This window comes from Pelodiscus sinensis, chromosome 17, assembly GCF_052426305.1.
Source record: "Pelodiscus sinensis isolate ZL-2025 chromosome 17, ASM5242630v1, whole genome shotgun sequence".
Lineage (NCBI taxonomy): Eukaryota > Metazoa > Chordata > Testudines > Trionychidae > Pelodiscus > Pelodiscus sinensis.
This window is the reverse complement of record NC_143068.1, coordinates 20109370-20133946: the sequence shown is the minus strand read 5'-3', so window position 1 is coordinate 20133946 and position 24577 is coordinate 20109370. Positions and strand designations below refer to the sequence as shown.

The window sequence follows — 24577 nt, the reverse complement described above, 5'->3', positions numbered from 1 at the left end:
TTCTAGAAGGTTGCTGATTTTAAATAAAATATTGAAGCGATCAAAGAGGTAACAGCAGCAACCCATTAAAAAAAAGACAAAATAAGCTCAGTAATGAGTGTTTTCTTACACAGAATAAAGGATCCATCCCTCTAGAATCAGGAACTTATTAATTTACTAGCGGGAGTTGCACGGTGTTGCTCGGGAAAGTGGAGGAACAACATTTAGAAAAACAGTAGACTATTGTTTTTTGAATGGTAGAAAAGTTGCACTGACTTCTATAGGGGATTAAAATATATTTTAAAAAAGTATAAAACAACCAATTTTACATGTTATCAAAAACTGTATTGTAAACTATATTTTTTGTTTCATTATTCTTAAATATGTACAAATTTTTTCCACTTCCAACTCTTGAACACACAACATGGAGTTGTCTATGTGAAAAGCAAGATGTCTCCAAATCAAGTCCAACTGCTTTAAGTGACTGTCCTTGCACTTTTGTCAGTATACATTGTTGAAATATAAGTCGACAGTTGATATAACTGAGGTGAGGAGCCTGAGGGGAGGGAGGGGGAAGAGAGTTGCGTGCCTGCTGCCGGAGCCCACCCTCCGCTTCCTTGTCCCGCCACCGGCCTTAATGAGTGACTGGCCCCGCCACTTCCCCGGGGAAGCCGCTTCTCCCCGCACTGCCAAGCTCCGAGCAGCCCCGCGGAGAGATGTTGGTCTCTCATCTCTTCCCTCCCACAGTCCCTTAAAACCTTGTCCTGGATGAAAGGTTACCCCATGCAAAGTTTGATTGTGGTAGCTCTTATAGTGTCCAAGTTATTAACACACAAACATTCTCCTTTATATATCAGATTATTATACCAATACTGGAGTTTGGTTACTATGTTCCAAATAAGAAAGGATCCAAAGAGGAGTCTCCCTTTTTTGCTATCAAGAAAGCAGCTTACTGAATCTCAAAGGGTTTATCCAAAAGGATGTGTTAGAAAATTAGTGAACAGGAACAAAACTGCAAGTCACAAATAACTGCAAAATATCAAGGCTGTTGCAGTACGACATGCTGTAGAGCTCTTTATGTTTGGCTGGTGAAGTAAGTTGTGTTTGGAAGTGCATTAACAAAAGATGACTCAAGAGAACAGAAAACTCAGATTTTTGCAGAGAAGCAAATGGCAGGAATTCAAAGGAGGAGAAAGATGCACACAAGAAGACTAAGAGGATGCTAATTTAGAAAAACATATAAGCCTCTTTTTAAGACTATCCCTTTTAAGGGAAACACTTAAGCATGTGCTTAAGTGTCCCTGACTAAGGTTGTGTTTAAACTGCCGCTTAGATCTGCAAAACTTACATCACCCTGCGGAGTGTGAGGAAAAAAATCAATACCTAAGCAACACAAGTTTTGCTTACATAAGTGGTAGTTTGCAGAGCACTATGTCAGCTGTAGAGTTTCTACCACCAACTTAGCTAACCACTGCTCATTGGGAGTGGTTCATTTCTGTTAACAGAAGAGCTCTCTCCCATCAGCACAGAGCAGCTACACAAAGATCTAACAGTGGCACAGCTGCATTGGTACAGATCTGCCGCTTGAATGTCTCAAGTGTTGATACAGGCATAAGTTTATGCCTAACCCTGACTAAGCTGCCCCATAGGGCAGTGGGGAGAAGAGAGAAAAACTACACCAGAGTTCTCATTTTTGTAGCAATTCAGAGACATTCTACAGCAGGGATTAGAAAATTCATCAAGAAATTGTCATGAGAAATTAGTTCTGCCATAGTTATTTCTCAAGGATAGCATACTTCAGACAGAAACTGAGAGACTGAGTCATTCATACAAACACATGAAATCAGGTGAGATCATCCATGCTATCACATACTCAAAAGACAATCTTGGACCAAAAAGTTAATCTAAATATCTGGAGTTTTAGGAAATTAAATGATAATTAATTAATTAAAATTAATGGTAATAAGACTCCAGTATTAGTATTACTTTCATACACCTGGGCTACATCTACACTGGCCCCAAATTCCGGAAAAGGGATGCAAAGCAGGTAAGTCAGAATAGGGAAATCCGCGGGGGATTTAAATATTCCCCCGCAGATTTAAATAAACATGTCCGCCGCTTTTTTTCCAGCTTTTTTTCCTACTTTCAGGTAGGAATAAGAGATCCTCTGGAAAAGGGCTTTATTCCAGAGGATCGCGCCAGTCTAGACGCTTTTTTCCGGCTTTTCCCCAAGCCGGAAAAAAAGCGGCGGACATGTTTATTTAAATCTGCAGGGGATATTTAAATCCCCCGCAGATTTCCCTATTCTGACTTACCTGCTTTGCATCCCTTTTCCAGAATTTGGGGCCAGTGTAGATGTAGCCCTGGGGCCTGACTGAAGTGTTGAACCTTTTAGTTCCTGGAGATTGACAATCATCTCCCTGAAGTTACTAACTTAAATTCTTATTGTGTGACATGGCTTAAATTTTTCCCAAAAACTGCTGTGCAAATACTTTTTTGTGAAGTTCAGAGAATTACCACTCAAGTGCCCACTGCACATTCGAGGCTTTCAAAAATGGTTTCATGAGTCTCTTTTTCTATATTCTGTTCTGACTGGACTACTGTAATGTCTTCTTATTTTTACCTCACCAGATAGACTTTAAAAATTAACAAAATGGCATGTATAATACACTAGTGTCCAGCTGCCCATCCCACTCAGTTTCTTTCAAGAAATGGTGAAGTTAAGGGGGGGGAGGGGGGAAGATAGATCATTCATGGGAAACGTAATTGCAATATGAAAAGAACTAAGAAAAGGTCAGGCCCCTTATAGATCAATGAATAGAACACAGAAGGCAACTCTTTTATACATTTAAATAGACGTAGTAAACCCCTCTCTGAGGGGACTTTTGCTGGTTGCCAAGCATTTTAAATGTTGTAGTGAGAACATGTTATTAAAAGGGGATTTAATATTCAGCAATGGCTTATTCCACAGAAGCCTCACGGTTTCTGGCCTGTGAAGTATGCATAATCTTAAGCATTTACATGTAGACGACGACTTGGTTCTCAAAACTGCAAAAAATGTTCATAGCATGAATCACACATGCAGCTTTTTTTTTTTTAAATACATGTTCATATGACTGCACCTTGAAACTGAGAGGTTACAGTTTTTATTTCAAGTAGGAGGGCTCCCTCAAAAGAAGCTACTTAGTTTAAGCTCACTCACAATTAAAAAAATGTGACGGACTGCATTGATACTAAGGCAGCACTGGTAGCAACAACATGGTTAAAACTATTGTTCTTCAGTAAATGTGGGATTTAAGCTTCTTTGTTAAGCAGAATAAAGATAATGAGGAGAACTCAAAATCATACCACTGATACTTAGAGTGCACTGCTTTTTTGAGAAAGTCTGAAGTTATTCTATCCTATAGGTTAACTGTCTGGAAGTGATCATCTGAAATATGTAGATCTATTGCCTATTTTATTTTTGATTCATCCACATTTATAAAAAACTTAAAGTCTGAACTATTCAGAGTTCAAGGGAGAGGCAGCTAAACAAAATGTATTAAAAATACACAAATTATCTGTACCCCAGGTTAATGTTTCTACACTGTGACATAAATCATATTTGAAAATGTTAGTTGAATGTCAACATGCAATATTGTTTCACAACAAAGCACTGGTACGTAACACACTAATATGTGATCTTTTTGGCAAAGAGAGTTAAGTAGGGGTGGCAGGGTTATGGAAGGTGTGTGCCCAGTAGATCTCTGTAGAAACTGGAGTTTCGTACATACCTAGCTGGCATATCCTAAGATAAGCAACAGCAGAATTCTTTTATGCCTCCTGCATACTTCAGAGAGGAGAGCATGACACCGTGCTTTTCTCTATGCACTCTCCAAAGAGCTTAGTAGAAAGTATTTCCTACCCTAGCCTGTGATGCTTTCAGGGCTCCATTTCTTTCATATGATCATAAACACACACGCTAAACTTAAGAGTTCAAAAAATACCCAATACCATAATTACCATTTAAAACTTAAGCATACAAAAAACCATCTGAAAAATAATGAAATAGCTTATGTACATTTTTGGTACCCCACCTCACAAACCTGGTTTAGTGATATTAACATCTTAAAAAAGTCATCTTATACTTTATAACTAAATTAACACTGATATATATACTTATGAGCTTCTTCAGCATTTAGGTTATTAATATACTTTATAGAGTTATAAGAAGAGCAAAATTAATAATGCATATGTTGAAAAAGTTCCTAGTATGTTTAGTGGAGTCACAGCTAAGGTAACAGACTAGGTGAATTTTCATGTCATAGTTAAGTGTTGGGGTAATAATGAGTATGTATGTAAATTATCTTAACGAGTTATACTGTATCCTAACTGCCCCTAGATGCTGCTGAAGCAGCCCCCCAAGTTTCACCTTTGTCCAGCTGGAGTCTGGAAAGTTTTTCAAGCCAAGACAAGGCTATTAGAACATTTAACTGTCACCAACAACCTGCAAATTTTTTGCTTTCTTTAGTTATCAATGATTATGCTGTAATTGGGTATTTTGTATCAGCACTATATTTACTTCAGCAACCTTATTAAAATCGCTGGGAAAATCCTTCACTGCTTACAGCAAAGTACATTATTTCCTTCCAGACAAAGGACAAGCAAGGAAATGTACCTGGAAAACAAAAGTATTATGGAAAGCCTCGTGCATGGCTACTCATGTGAATACAATTTAATTTTGAACCTCTGGCCGATAGCTAGCACAGGCTTCATTCTCAAACCATTTCACTTCCTGCACTTGGATCTCCCTCCCTCCTTTCGGCCCCCAAGAGACCTCACTTCCTTTAAAGAATGTTGCTCCCATCAGGCCATTCACTTATAATTAACCAACTAAAAGATCTATAGTAGAAAACCCCAAACAATTTTCATTTTCCAGGTTCCATTTTCTCCAGCACACCATGGCACCACAAACACCAGGTCAGGGCACAGGTTTTACAATGGGCTGTGATCCTCCTGAAAGTTCAGCTGACATCTAATGTTTGCCTGGATTGATGTGTCTGCGTGTAATTTAAATTTATGAAAAGGAACTACATCTTTACATTTAGCCTGCACCGCAGCAAATGCAGCATCACGTAGACTATAAATAAAATAGTGAGATTCTGGCCACTTTGCACAGAGTGTGCCCCAGAGTTACTTGAAATAGCTTGCCTGTTCACATTTGCTCTTGATTTATTTCCTAGGTAACATGCAGTAACAGGCAGCTTCAATTGTAGTTATGCAGGAAGCTATCTGCAAGTCTACCAAGATGTGCAGATGACTCTCCAGTGCTAAAAGCAACAAAGTGGACATTAAGCCACGTGCCAGCATGCCTATAACCCTCCCACCCTTCTTGAACTCTGCTTCTCTGACTGTCAGCAACATTTGATTGAGTTGCAACTCCTGCTGTTCCAGCAGTCTGCTATAGGATACAGTGGGCAGGGGCAGAGAGCAGGAGCCAAAGAGCTGACCTCTTGCTGTGAGCTTGCTGTAGATCTGGGAGTTTACTTCCTTGTCGCGTGTGTAACATCGGATCTCCTCCACGGCTTCGCGAATGATGGTAACTGCAAGAACAAAACCCTGAAGGGGGAGGAAGGGGGAAAAGAAGAGAAAAAAAAACCTAAATAGGTAAAGTGACCAGAAAACATCATCTCCTCAGATTTGTATAAGGCACAATACTGATCAATGCCCATGCCCTTATTCCATGTTTTCATCTTGCTTCCCTGGCGTATTATTGCTTACTCTCTAAGATGATGGGTGCTATACAGAATCTGGATAGGAAGATAAGGATAGACTCACATTTTTAAAATACAGTTTTATTTCTAGACTTTCTATACTGCTTTCCAGGCACATCACAAAAAAATGTATCCTCACATCACCCTTGCGAGATAGGGAAGTTTTATTTCCATTTTACAGCTAGGAACTGAGGCACACAAAAATGAAGGCCTGGATCCTAAAAGGTACTTAGGTGCATAACCCGGTCTACATCTAAAAATGAAGTCAACCTAGTTATGTTGCTCAGAGCTTTGGAAAAATTTCTCATCCTGCACAGTGTAGTTAGGTTTACCTAACCTTTACTGCAGACACAACCAGATTAATGGAAGAATCCTTTCTTGGATTTGATTACTGCCTTTTGGAGAGATGGATTATCTACAGTGATAGAAAAACCCCTTTCTGTTGAGGCTGTAAGCGTCTGTACTGAGGCTCTACAGAGGAACAGTTGCAGTGCTATAGATGTGCTACTACAGTGTAAATATGGCTTCACATACCACCACCCCAAGAATTCAGTGGGAGTTAGATCCCTATATACATTGGAGGGTCTGGGCATATGTGACTTTCCCCATATCACACAGGACACCCACTGCACTGCCAGATCTCCCAAGACCTTATCCTGTGCCATAAACACAAGGCCATTCAAGATAATTCATCTAATTGGAGCCCTGATCCTACAAACATACATATGCCTAACTTTATTACCATAAGTATTTCCTCCAAATTAATATGACTATTCACCATATTAAATCATTGGCAGGATTGAGGCCTACTAGATCCTTCTCTTCTATAAATGGGAGGAACTAGTTCAGTTCCTACAGCAAGGAGAACATGCACATCATGCTCTTAGTATTACCCACATTTAAAAATAAGCAGAGTTCAGACAAATCAATTCCCTTTATGGGCTAGTTTCACAAACTCATTTGCTACTAGGCATTATCCAGCTCTGATTCGCTACACTGCTAAATCTGGCATATCAATGAACAAGGCTGAAAGTGTTCTACTCTTATGTGACAGTTCACATTTCATAATCCTGTAACTAGCTAGCAGGTATCTTCTCAACAAATGTATTAGTTAGTTGTCCAATAAAACTTTGATTGCCTAACAAAGTTTGATAGTTGCAACATACAATTAGGGTTGCCAGGTGTCCAGTTTTTGCCCGGACAGTCCGTTATTTCTGGCCCGTCTGGTTAAAAAACAAACAAAACAAAACAAACTCCCTCACCCACCCACCCACCCAAAAAAACCCAGAAAATACTGGACATGTAAAATGTCCAGTATTTTCTGTTTTTCTGGGACAGAAGGCTGGTGGGGCTGCATCTGGAAGTGAGGAGTGTGGGGATTCTTAAAGCTGCAGCAACCTTCTTTTGGTTGGCTTTTTTTTTTTGCTCAACAAGTTTGGTCTCCTAGTTTTTGTTTTTTGCTCAACCAAGTTTTTTTCCTGCCATGGTCGGGAGTTTTAGTGAAAGCATCTGGCAAGCCTATGTACAATAAAAGACAAAACCATGCACAAATTTATAAATAGTGTAGGAAAGTGTCTGGGAAGTAAATACCTAAACAAATGGGTAAGATTTCCCAACATGGCTAATGAATTTTGGGTGCACTAGAGAGGTTTTCAGAAAAAAAAAAAAAGGAAGGAAACCATCTTTGTTGCTTATTTTTACCTTGCTTTGTGGATCAGTAATCTAAACATTTCGGGTATCAGAATTTCAAATAATCATCCACAAATATTCCCACATGTCCTGCCTCACTATGCCATCATGTAGGTCATTCTATACCGAACACTTTTATCAGGAGGCAGTGACGAACAAAGACTTTTCTTATACAACTCTCTGGAAGCTAATATGCTGAACCCTAATTGCTCATGGGGCCCAAACAAATCACAATTGCTGATAGGGATCTATAAAAAAACCATAGAAGTGGGAGGATGGAATGAGGGCTTGTTCAAACTAGTTTTTACACTCATTTTTTTCTAAAATGAGCAAATACAATATCTTTGTCATAAGCACATTCAACCAGACACAGGGTTGACTATGAGCAGAGTTTTAGCAGCAACTTCATTATATTCTTTACTTGTGGTGTATCAGTTTGCTTTTGAAAACACCATTATCAAATTGCAGTACATTGAATGGAAATAATTTTCCTAATCCAGTTGAAAATGAAGAGAATATTTTACCATCAATACTGCAGGAATTTTACCAGTAATTTCCAAAGAGCAGACTAAAAATGTAGTCTTTATTACTCTGGCTCTATGACTATTTTAAAGATGTTTTGCTTCCTATCTTAAAAGCAACAAGTTATATCCAAGAATTTCTAAAACCTGGTGGAAGATCCAAAGAAGTGAAGTGGTAATCTGAAGTGAGCAGTGCCCACGAAAGCTCAAGATACCACCTTCATGTTTTGTTAGTCTTTAAAGTGCTACCCTATTTGTTGTTTTTCAAGTTTATCCTGTACAGACGAACTTGGCTACCCCCTGAAGCAAATAATCACAGTTCGTTTGCAGCCTTGCTGAAGGAAGGAGGACAGTAGCACAGGCTTGATGCAAGTGTATCCTGCTATTTGTTTACTAAAGCTGAACTGTTAAATTACTTAAAATACTATGCAGAAAACACAGGGCACTTCTTGGTGATTAGCTACCAGCTGACCTCAGGGGCAGAAAAGGACTGTACACTCCAAAGAGGCTGCTTACTGGAAGTGGAAGGAGGGAAAAATGAAGTGCACAGATTAAGTGGCTATTGTAGCTTCAATCGACTTGTGCAGTACATTCCTATGTGCATTGGCTTGGTAGTTTAAGTCATCTTATCATACCATTCTATGACTCCTTATTGTGCCTATGTAATCCTTTCCCTCTGGTGTACCACTGCTCCCCAGCCTCTTGTCTCCCTTCCCTTTTTTAAAACTCACTATCCCCTTTTATCTGCTCAGCTCCTAAGCACTTATTTCTATCACCCTAGAAAGTCAGCTTTGAAGTCCAACACCCAGAGTTTTAGAATTGCTTGCACACACAAATGTCTACACACCTTACTGGAGATCTGATATGCGTATCTCATGACTGACCAGGCATGCATACAGACATGCAAATGCATGTAATTCTGAAAATAGGGATATAATTTTTAAAAGTTATCTCCTGGCACACCTTCCCCACTCTAACTTCCACTGGGAAAGTATCAAGGTTCCTCTGAGGCAGCTGACAGCAGAAAGGGCACTTGGTTCACATGCACAGCAAGAGGTATGAGGCATGCAGAAAAGAGCCAGCCAGAAAACATTTGAAAACTCTGCAATAAGGAAGTTATTCACTTCTTCCCGCAGATTTGAGATTGAAATAAAGCCAGGTAGAATTCCTATGGATGCACCAACAGACCTGCCTACCAACTTTAACAAGAGATGGAAGAACCCATCTCAAATGGTTAGGTGGCATCCCTTCCCAAAACACCGCCATGAAGTTGACTTTCTGAAAAGGTCAGTAACTCTATGGGTATGTCTACATTGCATTCCTCTTTCGAGAGAGGAATGCAAATTCAGCGAACAAAATTGAAAATGAAGCGCGGATATGAATTTCCAGTGCTTCATTTGCATAATTGTGTCCGGCCGCTTTTTTGAAATACCCTATATTGAAAAAAGAAACACTGTCTAGACGCAGTTATTTTGAAAGAAAACCCTTCTTTCAAAATTACCCTTAAGCCTCATTTTATAAGGAGTAAGGATAATTTTGAAAGAAGGGTTTTCTTTCGAAATAACCATGACTAGGCAACATTTCTTTTTTCGAAATAGGGATTTCGAAAAAGCGGCTGGATGCAATTATGCAAATGAAGCACAGGAAATTCAAATATGCACTTCATTTGCAATTTCTTTCATCTGTATTTGCATTCCGAGAGAGAGAGAGAGAGAGGAATGCAATGTAGACATACCCTGTGTCTAGAGTTTTCCCAAAAAACTTCACTTATGTCCACACTGCAATCGCGTTCTTTCGAAGAAAAAAAATTGAAAGAACAGAGGGGTTTTTCCGACATTGGTAAACCTCTTTCTATGAGGAAGAAGTCTTTTTCCGAAAGAGCTCTTTCAGAAAAAGGTGTGTGGGGACGGGGAAGAGGGAGTTCTTTTAAAAGAAGAAGAAAGAAGAAAAAGCATAGGTGCCCTTGTGGCCACTCCATCTATAGCAATCACAGCTTAAATGTGAGATAGCGTCCATTCAGTGTGGATGCTATCTTTCGAAAAAGCAGATCGCTTTTTCGATGCGCTTTGGCAGTGTGGATGCTCGCTTTTGGAAGAAGTTTTTTTGGAAGATCTCTTCTGAAAAACCTTCTTCTGATCAAAGCCTGCAGTCTAGACATAGTGTGCGTGCGTGCGTCCGTGCCAGGGATGTAGAGGTTTCAGGGGGAAGCCTTTGGGGCCACAATGATACTCACAGCACAAGCCAACGGCTGCAACTTAAGTGTGGTCGCATATACATACACATATATATGCAAATTTATGCAAGACTACACAACAAGCAGGCTCCAGGCCTCAGTTCTGCTGATATTAATAAAATGCAATATTTGCCCAGTTTCCTCCCATATTACAACACTTTTAATGAGCAATGACAGTCCAGGAATTTAACTACTAAAACGCATATCAACAGAAGACCATTATATTGACTCCTTTTTTGTTTTGGTTCCCACCCATGAGCCACATGTTGAGTCCCACACCATGAACCGCAAACAAACAGGCCATGGGTTTAGTAGCCTTGCTCTATACTCTGAACAACTATGAATAAATAAAATGTAAAATATACATATATATTTTCTGGAACTAAAACTGATTTTACAATCAGCCTGTCGACCCATCCTGAGTCTCTAAGTTAAACTGGTAGGTGGAACTGCATGCTTTGCCTTCATTGCACATATGGTCATTCAATAAGATCACTTTTAAACCTGCTCTTTGGTCCTTTTCTTCAGCTGACAAGCTTCTCTGAACTTCTGCTGATTTGCAGCCCTCTTCTGGAATGTTGTGCCAGAGCAAAACGACCCAGTACAATCTCTCAATTTTCACATGTAACTTAGCAACTGTAATCAACATTCATAAAGGCCAGGAAGAGGTTTACTTTATTCTCCATTTATTCTCTCACTTTTTCTGAGTATAAAGTGGGCCCCTTGCCCAAGTGGTAGATATGGTATGTGTTTCCCAGTTGTGTAAGAGGGAAAGAATTCTGCCCCATTAACTCAGATGAAGAGAGTGGTATCATACCTTACTGTCAAACCCTCATGAAGTTAATTTAAAAGCAAGAACAGGCATCTACACTCAGAACATTCAGAAAGTAGACTTCATAAAAATAAGCTGACAAAATATCATGGGACACACAGAATGACTTAGATGGAGAGATAAGGCAACAAAGGACATTTTGTAGTCAAACACTGAAACTTTCTTGAATAAACAAACCTTAGATTACCTACCAAGGGAACCCAATATGTGTAAAGTGCACCAAGCCTCATTTCAGGGACAAACTGAGAGCAGGCCAGAAGCAAGAAGTAAAGATTAAAAAAGTATTTGAACTGGTTAAACAGCACCTACAAAAAAAGAGAGAGAGGAGGGGAGAGGTTAATGGGGATCTCAGAGTTATGCATATTGAACTAGCGATAAGAGACATTCATTTCTGCTAGCTCCCCTAATTTCTAAATCCTAAATAATGGTAGCAAAGCAGTGCTGGGAATAAATTCCAAAAGGTCACCTTAGTGAATACAAGGGCATGCACACAAATGTATCAGATTCTTCAAACATATATATGATTTTACCTTTAAACTTTTGACAAATACCACTCAAAAGTGACAACAACTGTAAGTAGTGGACCCAACATTATGTTTTGCCTTAAAAAATCTGCTAAAGATATATTTAAAACAAATACAGTTTCAACTTGAGCTGTGTTTGAAAGTAGCTCCTCTCTTCCTTGCATATCAAACCACTACCAGTCAGAACTCTGTTTCATCAAGGGGTGGTTTTGTTTTTAAACTGGTGAGAGAGACTGTGACAATGTAAGTTGAAAGCACATTGCACGTGTGGTCTGGCCAGGCATCACTCTGGGTCTCTGGTCAGAGGGTTGTAGCCTGACAATGAAATATTGAAGAGATGCTGACAGGGAACAAGGGCTATCTGCCTGTTTCCATTGCGACGGAGAAACTGGAGCTAGCAAGAAGCAATGCCAGGCAGCAAAGAACAGCACACCATAGCAAAACACAGACGGGCAACAAGGGGATGTTCAAAAGTTGTCCTAATCTACCTATTACCTGCCATATATCTTTCCCTAAAGGGCTCCCCCATAGAATATGCTCAAGAGATTCAGTGATTTCCTCAGGTAAGACTATTATTTATAGAGGTGAGCTCATTCAGAGAATGAAACACACACCAGGTGACTTAGGTTCCTAATCACCCAGACCATTACCAAATACTAAAAGGAGCATTCGCTGTGAACAACTTGGAAAAATCCATATGCCCAAGCACACTCATGAGAACTCTTTGTTGAAGGACTATGAGTACACAGATTTGGGGAAAGCCTAATACAGAGGTAGGAGTGGAGGTGGTCAAATCTGATGAACATGTTGTTTGACCAGCTCATCAAGTGATCCCCTGAGATAACTTATCCCTAGGGCAAAGGAAATAAACCTGTCAGGTAACCCAGTAAGCAGCATTTGTGATCTGACCAACTGTATCCCCACATCAGAAGCTCCTCAAAGAGTTTGCTTAAGAGACAGGTTGGACATTACACAATAGTCTGAAGTCACCAGACACACAGAACAAGCCCATAAGGGCACGTCCGCTCTGCCAGTCAATTTTGGAAAGAAAGTCTGAACAGGCTGTTACAGAACCAAGTGGCTACATGGGCTGGCTTGATTCAGTGGACCAAGAACCCCATGTCACAGGTATAGAGGTGTTCAGGCTGCATTTCTTGCTCATGAGATCCTGGCAGCCATTCCAGTCCTAGAACATCAGCAGAATGTCTGCAATGCAATCCACCCACATGGTCAGGATAGATTCCATTCATCTCCTCCCTTAAATCTCATAGGCTTTGCCCAGAGTGAATTTCACTCACAGACACAGCAGCATAAGATGTGTAAGGCATCGTGTCTACAGCCATACAAACAGCAAGTTAATTTTGCATTCAACACAATGAAGTTTAGGCAGTGCTACTACTAGGATGCGAATATGTACATGGGTAACTAATGAGCCTGGGCTCATGTGTGAGAGGAGCCAGCTTTTAAGCTGGTTTTCCATGTGTACCAGCTCCTTCAGGACCACCTCTCCTCCCCTTCCCACCACTGCTGCCTCTGATACAGAAGCCAACAGCATGGAGGGGTGTGACAAGTGGCTCTGCAGGAACTGCCCCCACCCCCACATAAACGTGAAACTGTTGAAATTTTCAGCAGTTACATGTTTACCTAAATAAATGCATTTTAACATCCCTAGCCGTAACTAGGCATTTTTGTGACCCCCTATTGTTTTTTCCCCGCCCCATCCTTCCACCCTGAGTGGCTGGCCCACACGATCCAGCATTCACTACATTATAAAAACCACTGAAAACGAGGTAGGGATGGGGAGACACGAAGCTGAAAGAGCATACATACCCCAGGAAGAAATGTAAAAAAGTTGTATTTCTGATTGTTGATTACATTGCGAGGGTATCTCTGGTCTCTTTTTTCTGGGTGGCCAAGCCAAACCGTACGAGGCCTTGGGTCTCTTCTTCCGCAGCATCTCATACACTCACAACACCTATTGGAAGAACAGATGTAATGTATTAAAAGTCTCCATGATCCAGCTGACATCCCCTGCCCTCATTTACCCCAAAAACCCACATATTTTCCACAAAGCATATTAAACACTTGTTGCTCCCCAACAAAGTGCTATATAAACCCAAATAAAAACTACAGGTGCACATTGAGCTTTGCTGCTAGTTCAAATCACTTGCCAACTTCTCTCTCAGGGTATGTCTACACTACCACCCTAGTTCTAACTAGGGTGGTAATGTAGGCAACCAGAGTTGCAAATGAAGCCCGGGATTTGAATTTCCCGGGCTTCATTTGCCTAAAGCCAGGCGCCGCCATTTTTAAATGTCGGCTACACGCGGCACGGACTAGGTAGTTCGGACTAGGCTTCCTAGTTTCATGAGGAGTAATGGTAGTTCGGACTAGGAAGCCTAGTCCCAACTACCTAGTCTATGCAGCGTGTAGCCGCGCGGCACGGAGTCCGCACTAGCGGACATTTAAAAATGGCGGCGCCCAGCTTTATGCAAATGAAGCCCGGGAAATTCAAATACCGGGCTTCATTTGCAACTCTGGTTGCCTACATTACCACCCTAGTTCGAACTAGGGTGGTAGTGTAGACATACCCTCAGTGGTTCTCAAACTTTTTGGCCAGGGTTTGAATGCAAACCTTTCTGCGGACCACCAGCCAACCACCTGTGATGACAAAATGGGTGCAGGAGTGGGCTGAGGGTGGGGAAGTGTTAGAAAAGTGTTAGAAAAAAAACTGCCCCTCCAGTAAAAAGTTTGGCCAGGCCGCTCTTGCTATAGTGGGCTGCAGTACCCCTTAGGAGAAACTGGCTGCACCCTTTCTGCATACCATTGCCTTTAGAAAAAGGGAAGGTGTGAAAAGGGGAAAATAGCCTTAGACCAGTGGTCTCCAACCTTTTTACACCAAAGATCACTTTTTAAATCTCAGAACAGGCGAAGATCTACCACCCCGCCCCTTCCTTGAAGCCCCGCCCCCTCTATTCTCCTCCTGTCCATCACTTGCTATCCCCAACCCTTACTTACACACTCTGATAAACAGTTTATTTTTAAATTATGCGATACGTAAAATTAAAATCACATGTTTATAGTTATGAAATAAATGGTCTGTTTTTCATTCATGCTATTTAAATCTCAAATGAAGCATTTATAATTATACATTTTGTGGGGTCAGAGTTCTGCAGCTAGGAGCAGAGGAGAGGGAACAGGGTGCTGGGAGGGCAGAGGACAGGGTTCTGCAGTAAGGGACAGGGTGCCAGTGGGGACAGAGTTTGGGGGAGTGGGGACAGGAATGGGGACAGAGTTCTGTAGCTGGGGACAGGGGAGTAGGGTAGGGGGAGTGGGGACAGAGTTCTGTGCCTGGGGAGTGGGGTGCCAGTAGCAGCAGAGAGTCCCCTGCATCTGCCTCCTCCCAGGATTCTTCCCCCCCCCCCCCCAAGGGAAGCCAGCACATGCCTCCTCTGGGCCCGACTCCCCTTTCTCCCCCCCTCCGCGGGGCACGGAAACCCCTCGCGTGCCTGCCCCAGGGCCAACCCCCCCTCCCGTGGCAGGGCCAAACCCCCGCGGCAGGGCCAAACCCCCGCGGGAGCCTGCCCCAAGGACAAACCCCCCCCTGCTCCCGCGGCAGGGCCAAACCTCCGCGGGCCCCTACCCCGGGGTCAAACCCTCCTTCCACGGCATGGCCCGGCCTGGCCCAGCCCAGCCAACTCCCCCCCCGGCCAACCCCCGCCCTGCCCTCCCGCAGGGTGTCTGCCTGTAGCCAGACACAAACCCCATCTTGTTCCCCCCCCCCCAGAGAGCAAGAGAAAGGCAGTCAGCCTTTGATGCCCTGGGATCACAGGTGTGCTGCCTGTCCCTGACTCTACCATAAACAGAAACCAGACAGTAAATGGGCTAGCTGATGACCCGGGGCCTCCCGTCACCCTGATGGCTAGTACCAGTAATTGACACGCCTGCACTGTCCCAGGAGAGGAATCTTCGCCCATCACATACCAGAGGTGCCCATTGTCTGCATTTTCCCAGGTGTGAATTATGCTTTGCACCCTTCGTGGGAGACTTGGCATTCAAAGCCATTTTTCCTAATTGGCCACTTGAGACCAGGAAGAAGCCTACGTGACCCAAGGGGTATAAAGAGGGGTTTAGTAGCCCACCCCATTTGAGCTCCAATCATCTACACCTGCTGGCAGGTATTGATTGACTCCCGAGGTCTGTGGGAGGGAAGCAGCCCACGCACTTCCGGAACTCCCGGAAGTGATGCGGGCTTCAGACAGGACTTCCGTCCACCCCGTGGGAAGCCGGCACTACACTAGAGGTAGGTAGTGGGGCTTCTCAGGGGTGGGGGGGGGGGAAATGGGTGGTGGGGTTGCCCGAACGCCTCGCGATCGACCAGTCGATTGCGATCGACGGGTTGGTGACCACGGCCTTAGACTCTCCCACCTGTCACCTTGGTGTGAGAACTGCGAGGCTTACCTGGTCACATGAAACCTGCACAGTTTCACCCCAACCCCGGGGACACAGACCCCCACTTGGCGACCGTTGGGCCATATATGGTAATATGCAAGTGTGGGAAAGCGATGTGCAGATTTAGGGATAAATACCCATTGCACAATTCACTCGAGGAGGTCTTCGCAACACATGTACCACCGTGCGTGTGCCTTCCCATATACTTCAAAGCGCTGCCGGCCTGATCAACCAACCAGCCACCTCCCCCGACTCTCGGGTGTAACCAAGGCCTTTGCAACCGAACCGATATCTTAGAAATGTTCTGTGTGCGGTGTAAGTTGGTATGTATGATTTGCTTTTCTTCATTGAATAAGCTTAGTGTTGTAGTTCTTTTTGAGTAGTACATAGAGTTTTTAGTTACCACTGTTATTTAATTAGTGTACCTGGATATCTTTTAGTCCCCTTGCCATTCCCATCCTTATATTTCTGACACGTTTAACTAGAAATCGTAGAATAAATATAATGAATACGGTAAAATCATTACTGACATGGTCAATTAAAAATCTTAGAATAAATACTATAAATTCATCACTGTCATAAATAAATATCTTTTATTTACTAAAACGGTCCACCTGGTTCTGTCCTCCCCCCCTTGGGTATGAATCATTGGACCTGTGGTTCTTGCGACAAAGTAGGGGGCAGGAGAGAGCTGAGCCAATGGGAGCAGTGGGCTTCAGGCACGCGCTTTCCTGCGCTGCCATCCCCCAACCACTTCCTCCCCCACAAGCTATATCCAGACCATGAGGCTCCCTCCTCCCTCCCATCCTCCCTTGCCGCAGCAGGAAGCTGGTGCTAGTGCACCAACTTCACCAGGGAGAGGGGGCCTATGGCTGGAGCGCCAGTGAAGGCTCTCTGCTCGGGGGGCGGGGGAAAGGGGGCAAAAGTCCCGAGCCTGCAGGCCATCTTCAAAATGGTTGCAGACCACACTTTGAGAATGACTGTTCTATCTGTTCACCATCAATGTAGATTATAAGAATATTGGGGCTGAGATTGAGACACTTTATTGGTCTGCAAAGCACCTCGAAGATTTGAGGCACTAAGGGCCTGAGCCAAAGCCCATTAATGGAAATATTTCCATAGGCAATGGATAAGGTGCTATATAAACTGCTTTGGGGGGTAGCCGAATAAGTCTGTACAGGATAAACTTTAAAAAAGCCCAACCAATAGTCTGGTAGCACTTTAAAGACTAACAAAGCATGTAAAACTACATGTTTTGTTAGTCTTTAAAGTGCTACCAGACTATTGGTTGTTTCTTAAAGTTTATATAAACTCCATTACTTTTAATGCAGCATTTCTATGCTACTTTATATGTTCAAAGCACTGTATAGCCATTAACTAGTTAACCCTCTTTAACATCCCTGACAAGTGGGTATGCATTATTATTCCGCTTTTAGATGTGAGGAAGCAAACACTGAGAGAGAATGTGACTCAACCAAGTCCACAGTTGCATTAACTTATCTCTTTGGAGACTAGATTAGATTGGATACATCTGAGGAATTTTAATTTGAAATTCATTTTCGCCTATCACTCCTAGATTGGAGTTTCACATATTACCATGAAGAGATCACAGACTGATGCAGCCTTAGACAGAAGGGACTCACAGAGCAAAGGATTCTGATTTTGTTTTGTCCTTTTCTGTCAAAACAAGTTTCTAGAACTAAGGAAATACAGGGTAGAAGGGACTCTCTGCACTCATCCTATTGCAGGATCTAGGCCTGAGTGACAAAACTACTCCAACTATACTAAAAGAATCGCTGCTTCTCATTGTTTTACTTCCTAGGACAGTGTTGCGTGAAGACCCACATGAACAAAAGGGGGAGTGAACTGGCTATGCATGACTAAGTTTTTTTAACTATGCATTGAAAGCAGTAGAAATGTAAACAAAATGTTGTTAAATTCCCAAAACAAACAAACTGAAAGAAGCTCCTGGGGATAGCCGAGTTTGTCTGTACAGGATAAACTTAAAAAACAACAAAGGGTCTGGTAGCACTTTAGAGACTAATAAAACACGGAGATGGTAACATGAGCTTTTGTAGGCACAGCCCACTTCTTCAGATGACCAGAGTTACACTTGGGCTGTGTCTAGACTGGCCACTTTTTCCGGAAAAGCAGACACTTTTCTGGAAAAAACTTGCCAGCTGTCTACACTGGCCGCTTGAATTTCCGCAAAAGCACTGACGATCTCATGTAAGATTGTCAGTGTTTTTGTGGAAATACTATGCTGCTCCCATTCGGGCAAAAGTCTTTTTCCGAAAAACTTTTGCACAAAAGGGCCAGTGCAGAGATTTGTTTTCCGCAAAAAAGCCCCGATCGCGAAAATGACTTTTGCGGAAAAAAGTGCTTTTGTGGAAAAGCGTCCTGCCAATCTAGATGCGCTTTTCCGAAAATGCTTTTAACGGAAAACTTTTCCATTAAAAGCGTTTCCGAAAAATCATGCCAGTCTAGACGTAGCCTTGCTGTGTCCATGAAAGCTCATGATACCATCTCCATGTTTTGTTAGTCTATAAAGTGCTACCAGACCATTTGTTTAAGTTTTAACTGAAAGAAATACAGATTCTCTCCCTTCAATTATAAGAACCTTACTTGATACTTTTAACCATAAAAGGTACACACTTTTAACCATAAAAGGTACACAATATTCAAAGAAACACCAATTTTATTTGGTGTCCCTTTAATGTGTGTCATAATAGTATCTCAGTATTTGGCCAAAAAAAAAAAAATGTATGGAGTATTAATATTTTATTTCTTCCACAACATGCAATGAAAGCCATCACAACTGGAAGGAAGCCTGTCATGTTTTGATTTTCTACCCAGATGGCAGGATGCTATGGAAGCCTCTCCTCCCATCACTAACTTTAAGTCAGCTACAAATATAAAATGACAAAAACATTTCCAGCTGTAGTCCATTAATCCCTTTCCTCTTTTCTGGGGCTAGATCACATCTCTCCTGTTCTTTAATAAAAAACCACAGACCTAAACCCTGAAAGCTATAAATTTCAGCAAAACATGGGTAAAACTGATACTGTACTGCAGACATATTTGGAGTGTGGACCATAAAATACCAGCCAAGCTACAGTATATGGAGATATTTCTAGATCACCTATTTGCAAAACTTGAGTATCTGCCATTTTGGGCCTATCACAAATAGTAAAAAGTCCAAGGCTTGATCTTGCTGTAGCTGCAACCAATGAATTAAGTGATACATTTGCCACAATCACAAAATGGAACATTTCCTCTAAGACATTAAGATATCAACTGCCAGAAATCTATGTTCATGGTGTTTGAAAGTAATCAGTATCACCATCTCTCCTGACATTTGATGTTTTTCTTAAAGCCACAAGATTCCCAAGCGGTCAAATTGCATGATAATCTCAGCTTTCTTTTTCTTTTGTTTAAGTACTACTTTTTTAGCCCTGCTGGTTGCAGACTAAAGACAGAAAATGTGACCTGAGTGTTCCCAGAAGGCTCAGAAACCTGAAGGCAAATTAAAAGAACCCCCAAATCATTCCTCTTAAAAACCTTGTGATTATCCGGTACTGTTGATTTTTGGGAGCCTGACATGACTTTTACATTTTTGGAGTTGGCAGCGTTAAGTGAGTTTTCTTCCACATGGAGAGCTAAAACTGCTCATGACCTTCCTCTTTCAGTGCTATTTGCAGACCTGGCATGTTATTCTGATTCTGAACTACTGGTAGCTGCCACACCCTACAGTTTACATACGGGATAGAATTTGGCCTTTATCCTGTTTACAATCCTCACAAAAAGATCCTATAGGTAGAGGCACAGTGCTGGCAGCACAGTTCGCTGTCTGCCGCAGCTGTAATTTCAGAAAACAAATTTCTCTTTCTAGTGCCCTAAAATGGTTTCAGGCAGTTGAAATCCACATTCATCTAAAACTCCACCTCACTCCCAAAGAATGTGAACAATATCAGTTTGTACTTTGTCACTGTGTCACAATCAATAGCAGTGACATAACGGAGCTGCAGGCACCAATCCTTCTATTGCCACACCTTAGGACACATATTTGCTGAATGACTAATGTGACTCCCATCCATAACAGGAAGGTTATCCGTGTTCCGCATAGAAAAAACAATGGCTTAAACACTGGACCCTGGAGTACTTATGTTCCATTAAATCTATGCACTTTTTGCATGTGTTTCCTGAAATATGTGACTCATGGTAGCAGTTGCGATACCTCTATCAACATTTTAATTGTTACATGAGCTGCCCCCATATGGCTCCTTCTCCTCTGGGTCCCCTTCCCCTGCACTCCCTCCACCCACCAGGCACTAGCCATCCCCTGGTTTCTGACCAGACTCTAAACTTTACAGTTTTCTCTGTCTCCAGTTCCATGACTAACACAGACCAATTCTGTCACTCCACTGCCGATCTGGTGGTCATCTGGAATTCCATATGCATTCTGAAGAATATGCTCTTCCAATCTTCTCCCCCGCAAATAATTATTATAGCTTTTTAAAACAATAATAGGAACAATCCATTGCATGTCCCATCAGTCCAAGGCAGGCCATACTCTATCCAAAAGCCAACTCGGATCACCAGTGCCATTAAAACATCCAATGCAACACAGCAATGCTCATGCTATTTATTATCCACAAGTCAGTTACAATTATTTGGCACTTCTCCTGACACAGCTTGACATGCCTGATACTGCTTTGATCCTAGTTATTATAGCTAGCTAAAAATTTAGTCCCAAGTGTATCAAAGAAAAACAAAGACCCCAGACACACAGAGAAATGAAGGAGTAGCAGAACAAATGAATGAACATAAGAACAGCCATATCGGGTCAGACCAATGGTCTATCTAGCCCAGGATCCTGTCTTCTGACAGGGTCCAATTCCAGATACTCCAGAGGGAATTAACAAAAAAGGGCAATTATTGAGTGGGCCATCCCCTGTTTTCCATTTCAGCTTCTGTTACCTGGAAGTTTAAGGCCACCCAGAGTATGGGATTGTATCCCTGACCATCCTGGCCAATAGTCACTGGCTAACAGTCACTGTGAATTTCTCTAATTTTAATTTGAACCTCTATTATACTTTTGGATTTCACGACATCCCACACAATGAATTCTACAGGTTGACTATGTGCTGTGTGAAGTACTCCCTTATATTTGTTTTAAACATGCTGGCTATTTGTTTCATTGCATGATCCCAGCTTGTGTATTATATGGAGGGGTAAACAACACTTCTGTATTCACCTTCAACACATCAATCATGGTTTTGCAGATGTCTATTATACCAATCTTAGTCATCTCTACAATGAACAGTCCCAGTCTTTTTAACTCTCCTCTCGTGTGTATTTCTGTATCTGCCAGGAGATACAGACATTTCCCACTCTCCTTTGTCCTTACAAAAGGACATACTCTGAAACAGTCTCTCTCTTTCAAAATGGCAATGCTGTAGCCTTCCAAGTCAGCAAAGGTTGGTTTTCCTTAAGTTTCTTCCTGTCACTGCTTGGGAAAAAAAAGCTAATTTTGCCCCCCTCCCCCTCCTTTTAAAGCAAAAAGTATTTGTGTTGTATTTCAATGGCATTTGAAATATATCCCAATATCAGATGCAAGCTTACAACAGAAAGTCTTGGGAGATCAGCTAGAAAGGCATATCCAACTCCCTACATTAGATAACAAATGTCAAGATGTCTGCCTTAAATTATAACTGTCATCTGCTCAAACAATTTGGGTAACTGTGTATCTAACTGATCAGAAATAAAGTTTCCATTTAAGGAAGTATTCAGTATTTTCTGCAGGTAAACACTCTCTGTACATGCTGCAGAACAGGAAACAGCATGGTGAATAAAGCAAACCATTCACTGCTACAAAGGTGGTTTTATACAAAAGTATCATCTTTCATGCATTCCACCCCTATCTGCAAATAAACACAGAAAAAAAATCTTATCTGCTACAAAAACTCCTTCAGAATAACAAAAAGCTTGAAAATCTAGTTGGTTTCCAAAAGCAATTAAGAAAAAGTTAGTCTAACTCAATACATTTCAGGGACATCTAAATCGAGTAAACTTTTATAGAAAGCATTTTCTCACTCTTTTTAGACCAGTGCAAAACAATTTGCGACATACTCAGATCACTATTCTGATAGGATTACATTTCACTAAGAAGCAGTGACACATCAGATAGATAATTTTATATGTACTGTGGCATAGCCTACAGGCATCAATTAGATCCCAGCCACATGCTATACAAGAATACAGTAAGTGACAGTCCCTATAGTCCCTATCCCAAAGAGCTTACAATTTCAAAAGAAAAAAATATTTAATAAAAGTGATCACTAAAACCTCTGTACTGAGAAAGTATGAGATGAAACAAAATTCCTGGCTCCTTTTTCAGAGCACTGTCCAATATACAGTACTACTGTTCCTAAAGGTGAATTATCTATGGCTTCTTCCTATAGAACTTGAGGTGGTTATGATTATAAAATAATTTTGGGTAAAGAAGGATGAAATGTCATCAGCTAAAACAGACCCCAGAACTGGTTCCCTACAGTTTTATCACGTTTTTGTAAAAAACACACTGCAATCTAAATTAGGGGTTCATCATTACCTTTTTCAGTCTATAACAGTATACAGGTCAGTTTTGCCACTATCTCAAAGTTAGCATATGCTGCTTACCTACAAGCGGTTCATTTGCTAGAGGATTCTGGAAATTTTAATAGAGATAAAGACATCTGGAAATATTAGCACTTTGAGTGATTAAAGTAATGAACATATTTCAATTTACTAGAGTAAAATAATCTAGAACATTTTTTACCCTTCAAGCATCTACAATGACAATCTCTGATTTTTAATGTAGATTTTCACCCAAGTGATCTACATTTGATTACTTTTAGAAAGTGACACTATATGTTACTCTGTGTTTGTACAATGCCTACATTTTGATTGGCTTTTAATTACTAACTTAATAATCATGATTCATAATTCAAAATCTGTCCAATTTCAAAACAGAGATGAAAGTAGTTGCCAGTACCACTGTTGCATCTGAATCTCCCTGCCAACTTTTGTAGTTTTCCAATCACATTTTCCTGCTTTTTAAAAGATTGACTATTCAAGGCAAAACAATTAAATTGACCTTACAAAAAGTATAGTCAAGCTCAAGAATTAAACATAAAAATAGATTTAAAAAAAAAATCTAATTCCTTTCAATTATGGTTATTATAGTCATTGCTAACAGACTTAGAAAAAATTCAGAGCTCTGATTTAAATCAGTGACTTTCCTTTATACTACTGCTATTTAAAAAATAAATTAATGAAAATGTTGGTGCTCAGAAAGTTGTCGAAAGGGAAATATATTTGTTCATTCTTCAGAATGGGAGGATTCTTTTCTCAAATCTCAATGAGAGAGGAAAGAGACACAACATTATCCAGATTTATTAATTTAACAGCTGTATTTAGAATGCCCTTCAGTGTAAAATTCTAAAAGAGGCTTACCCACAAGGAACACACATTTATACGGCCCAGTTTATCTCCACAACCTGCTTCACAATTACAGACCGTCTCCCACTAATCACATATTTGAAACCAAAGTTACCTTTGCTTATCTTTCAGGATGAGCCTCTTTTAGGGATTTTACTGAGACAAAGAAAGAGCTACATATCTTTATTGTTACACTATGAAGAGATAGGACTATATGCGGGATCCAAATATTTAATATAGATCCTATAATGTGTCCTTGGGTTGTTATAATTCACCAATATCTTCCAACAATTATTTTAAATTATCTCAAACCTAACTTCTAATCATTTTAAGAGTAGACCATTGATACAACAGAAAATACAATATGAAAGACACTAATATAAAACAGTGTCTTGAATGTTCTTATTAAACATTGCGTGTTGGGATAAATATATAAACACATTTTAAACAGTGCTTAGTCTCTTCAAATTACTATGCATCTATAAATCAAAAAGTATATATAACGTGTAACAAGATTTTAGTAACAAGACAGATTTGACCACAGTTAAAGTTCAAGATCCTGCTCCAGCAGATCACTTAAGCACATGCAATTGTCTCATACTTCAATAGAGCAAAGTGCTTAAATTTAAGAACAGGCTTGAGTGTTTTGGTGGATCAGAGTCATACTAAACCTTAAGTAGACCCTACCAATGTCAGCACTAACAAAGAAAAATAAGGTAATATACCATAATTTCACTCCAGATGCTAAACAAAGTGAGAGCACATTTGTAAACAGGGCTATTATCTCACATAATATCCCCACTACAAACAGGAGTAATTAGAACAGTACTTCACTATAAATACAAGTGCTGAATAACAGTATGTTAATTTTAATAATTCATTTCCAATTTCTGCAACTCCTAGCCAACTAAAGATTCCACAACTTCATTAGATACAAGGGAAATAAACCATCAAGTATGACATGTGGATTTGTATTCTTGCTGATTAGAGTAAAACATCTAACTTTCGTTTTTTACTATTTTCTTTAAATTTAACAGGCTAACCGAAAGTCAACAGGCTTCAGAATCACATATCCACCTTCACCAGAAAATGTAACTCTAAACAAAGAAAGC

The 24577-nt window shown here is 40.9% G+C and overlaps 1 protein-coding gene across 4 annotated transcripts in view; it reads right to left on the bottom strand.

The window, feature by feature from the left end:
- Positions 1-24577, bottom strand: part of ATP9A (ATPase phospholipid transporting 9A) — a 117287-nt gene that overhangs the window by 76568 nt on the left and 16142 nt on the right. For all 4 annotated transcript variants that reach the window (XM_075901191.2, XM_075901190.2, XM_075901189.2 and 1 more), the window contains exons 2-4: positions 13362-13506; positions 11199-11312; positions 5469-5577 (exon numbers count right to left, since the gene is read on the bottom strand). In XM_075901191.2, the coding sequence (XP_075757306.2) occupies positions 5469-5577; positions 11199-11312; positions 13362-13493 (355 nt within the window). In that variant the 5' untranslated portion in view covers positions 13494-13506. The remainder of the gene's footprint in view (positions 1-5468; positions 5578-11198; positions 11313-13361; positions 13507-24577) is intronic.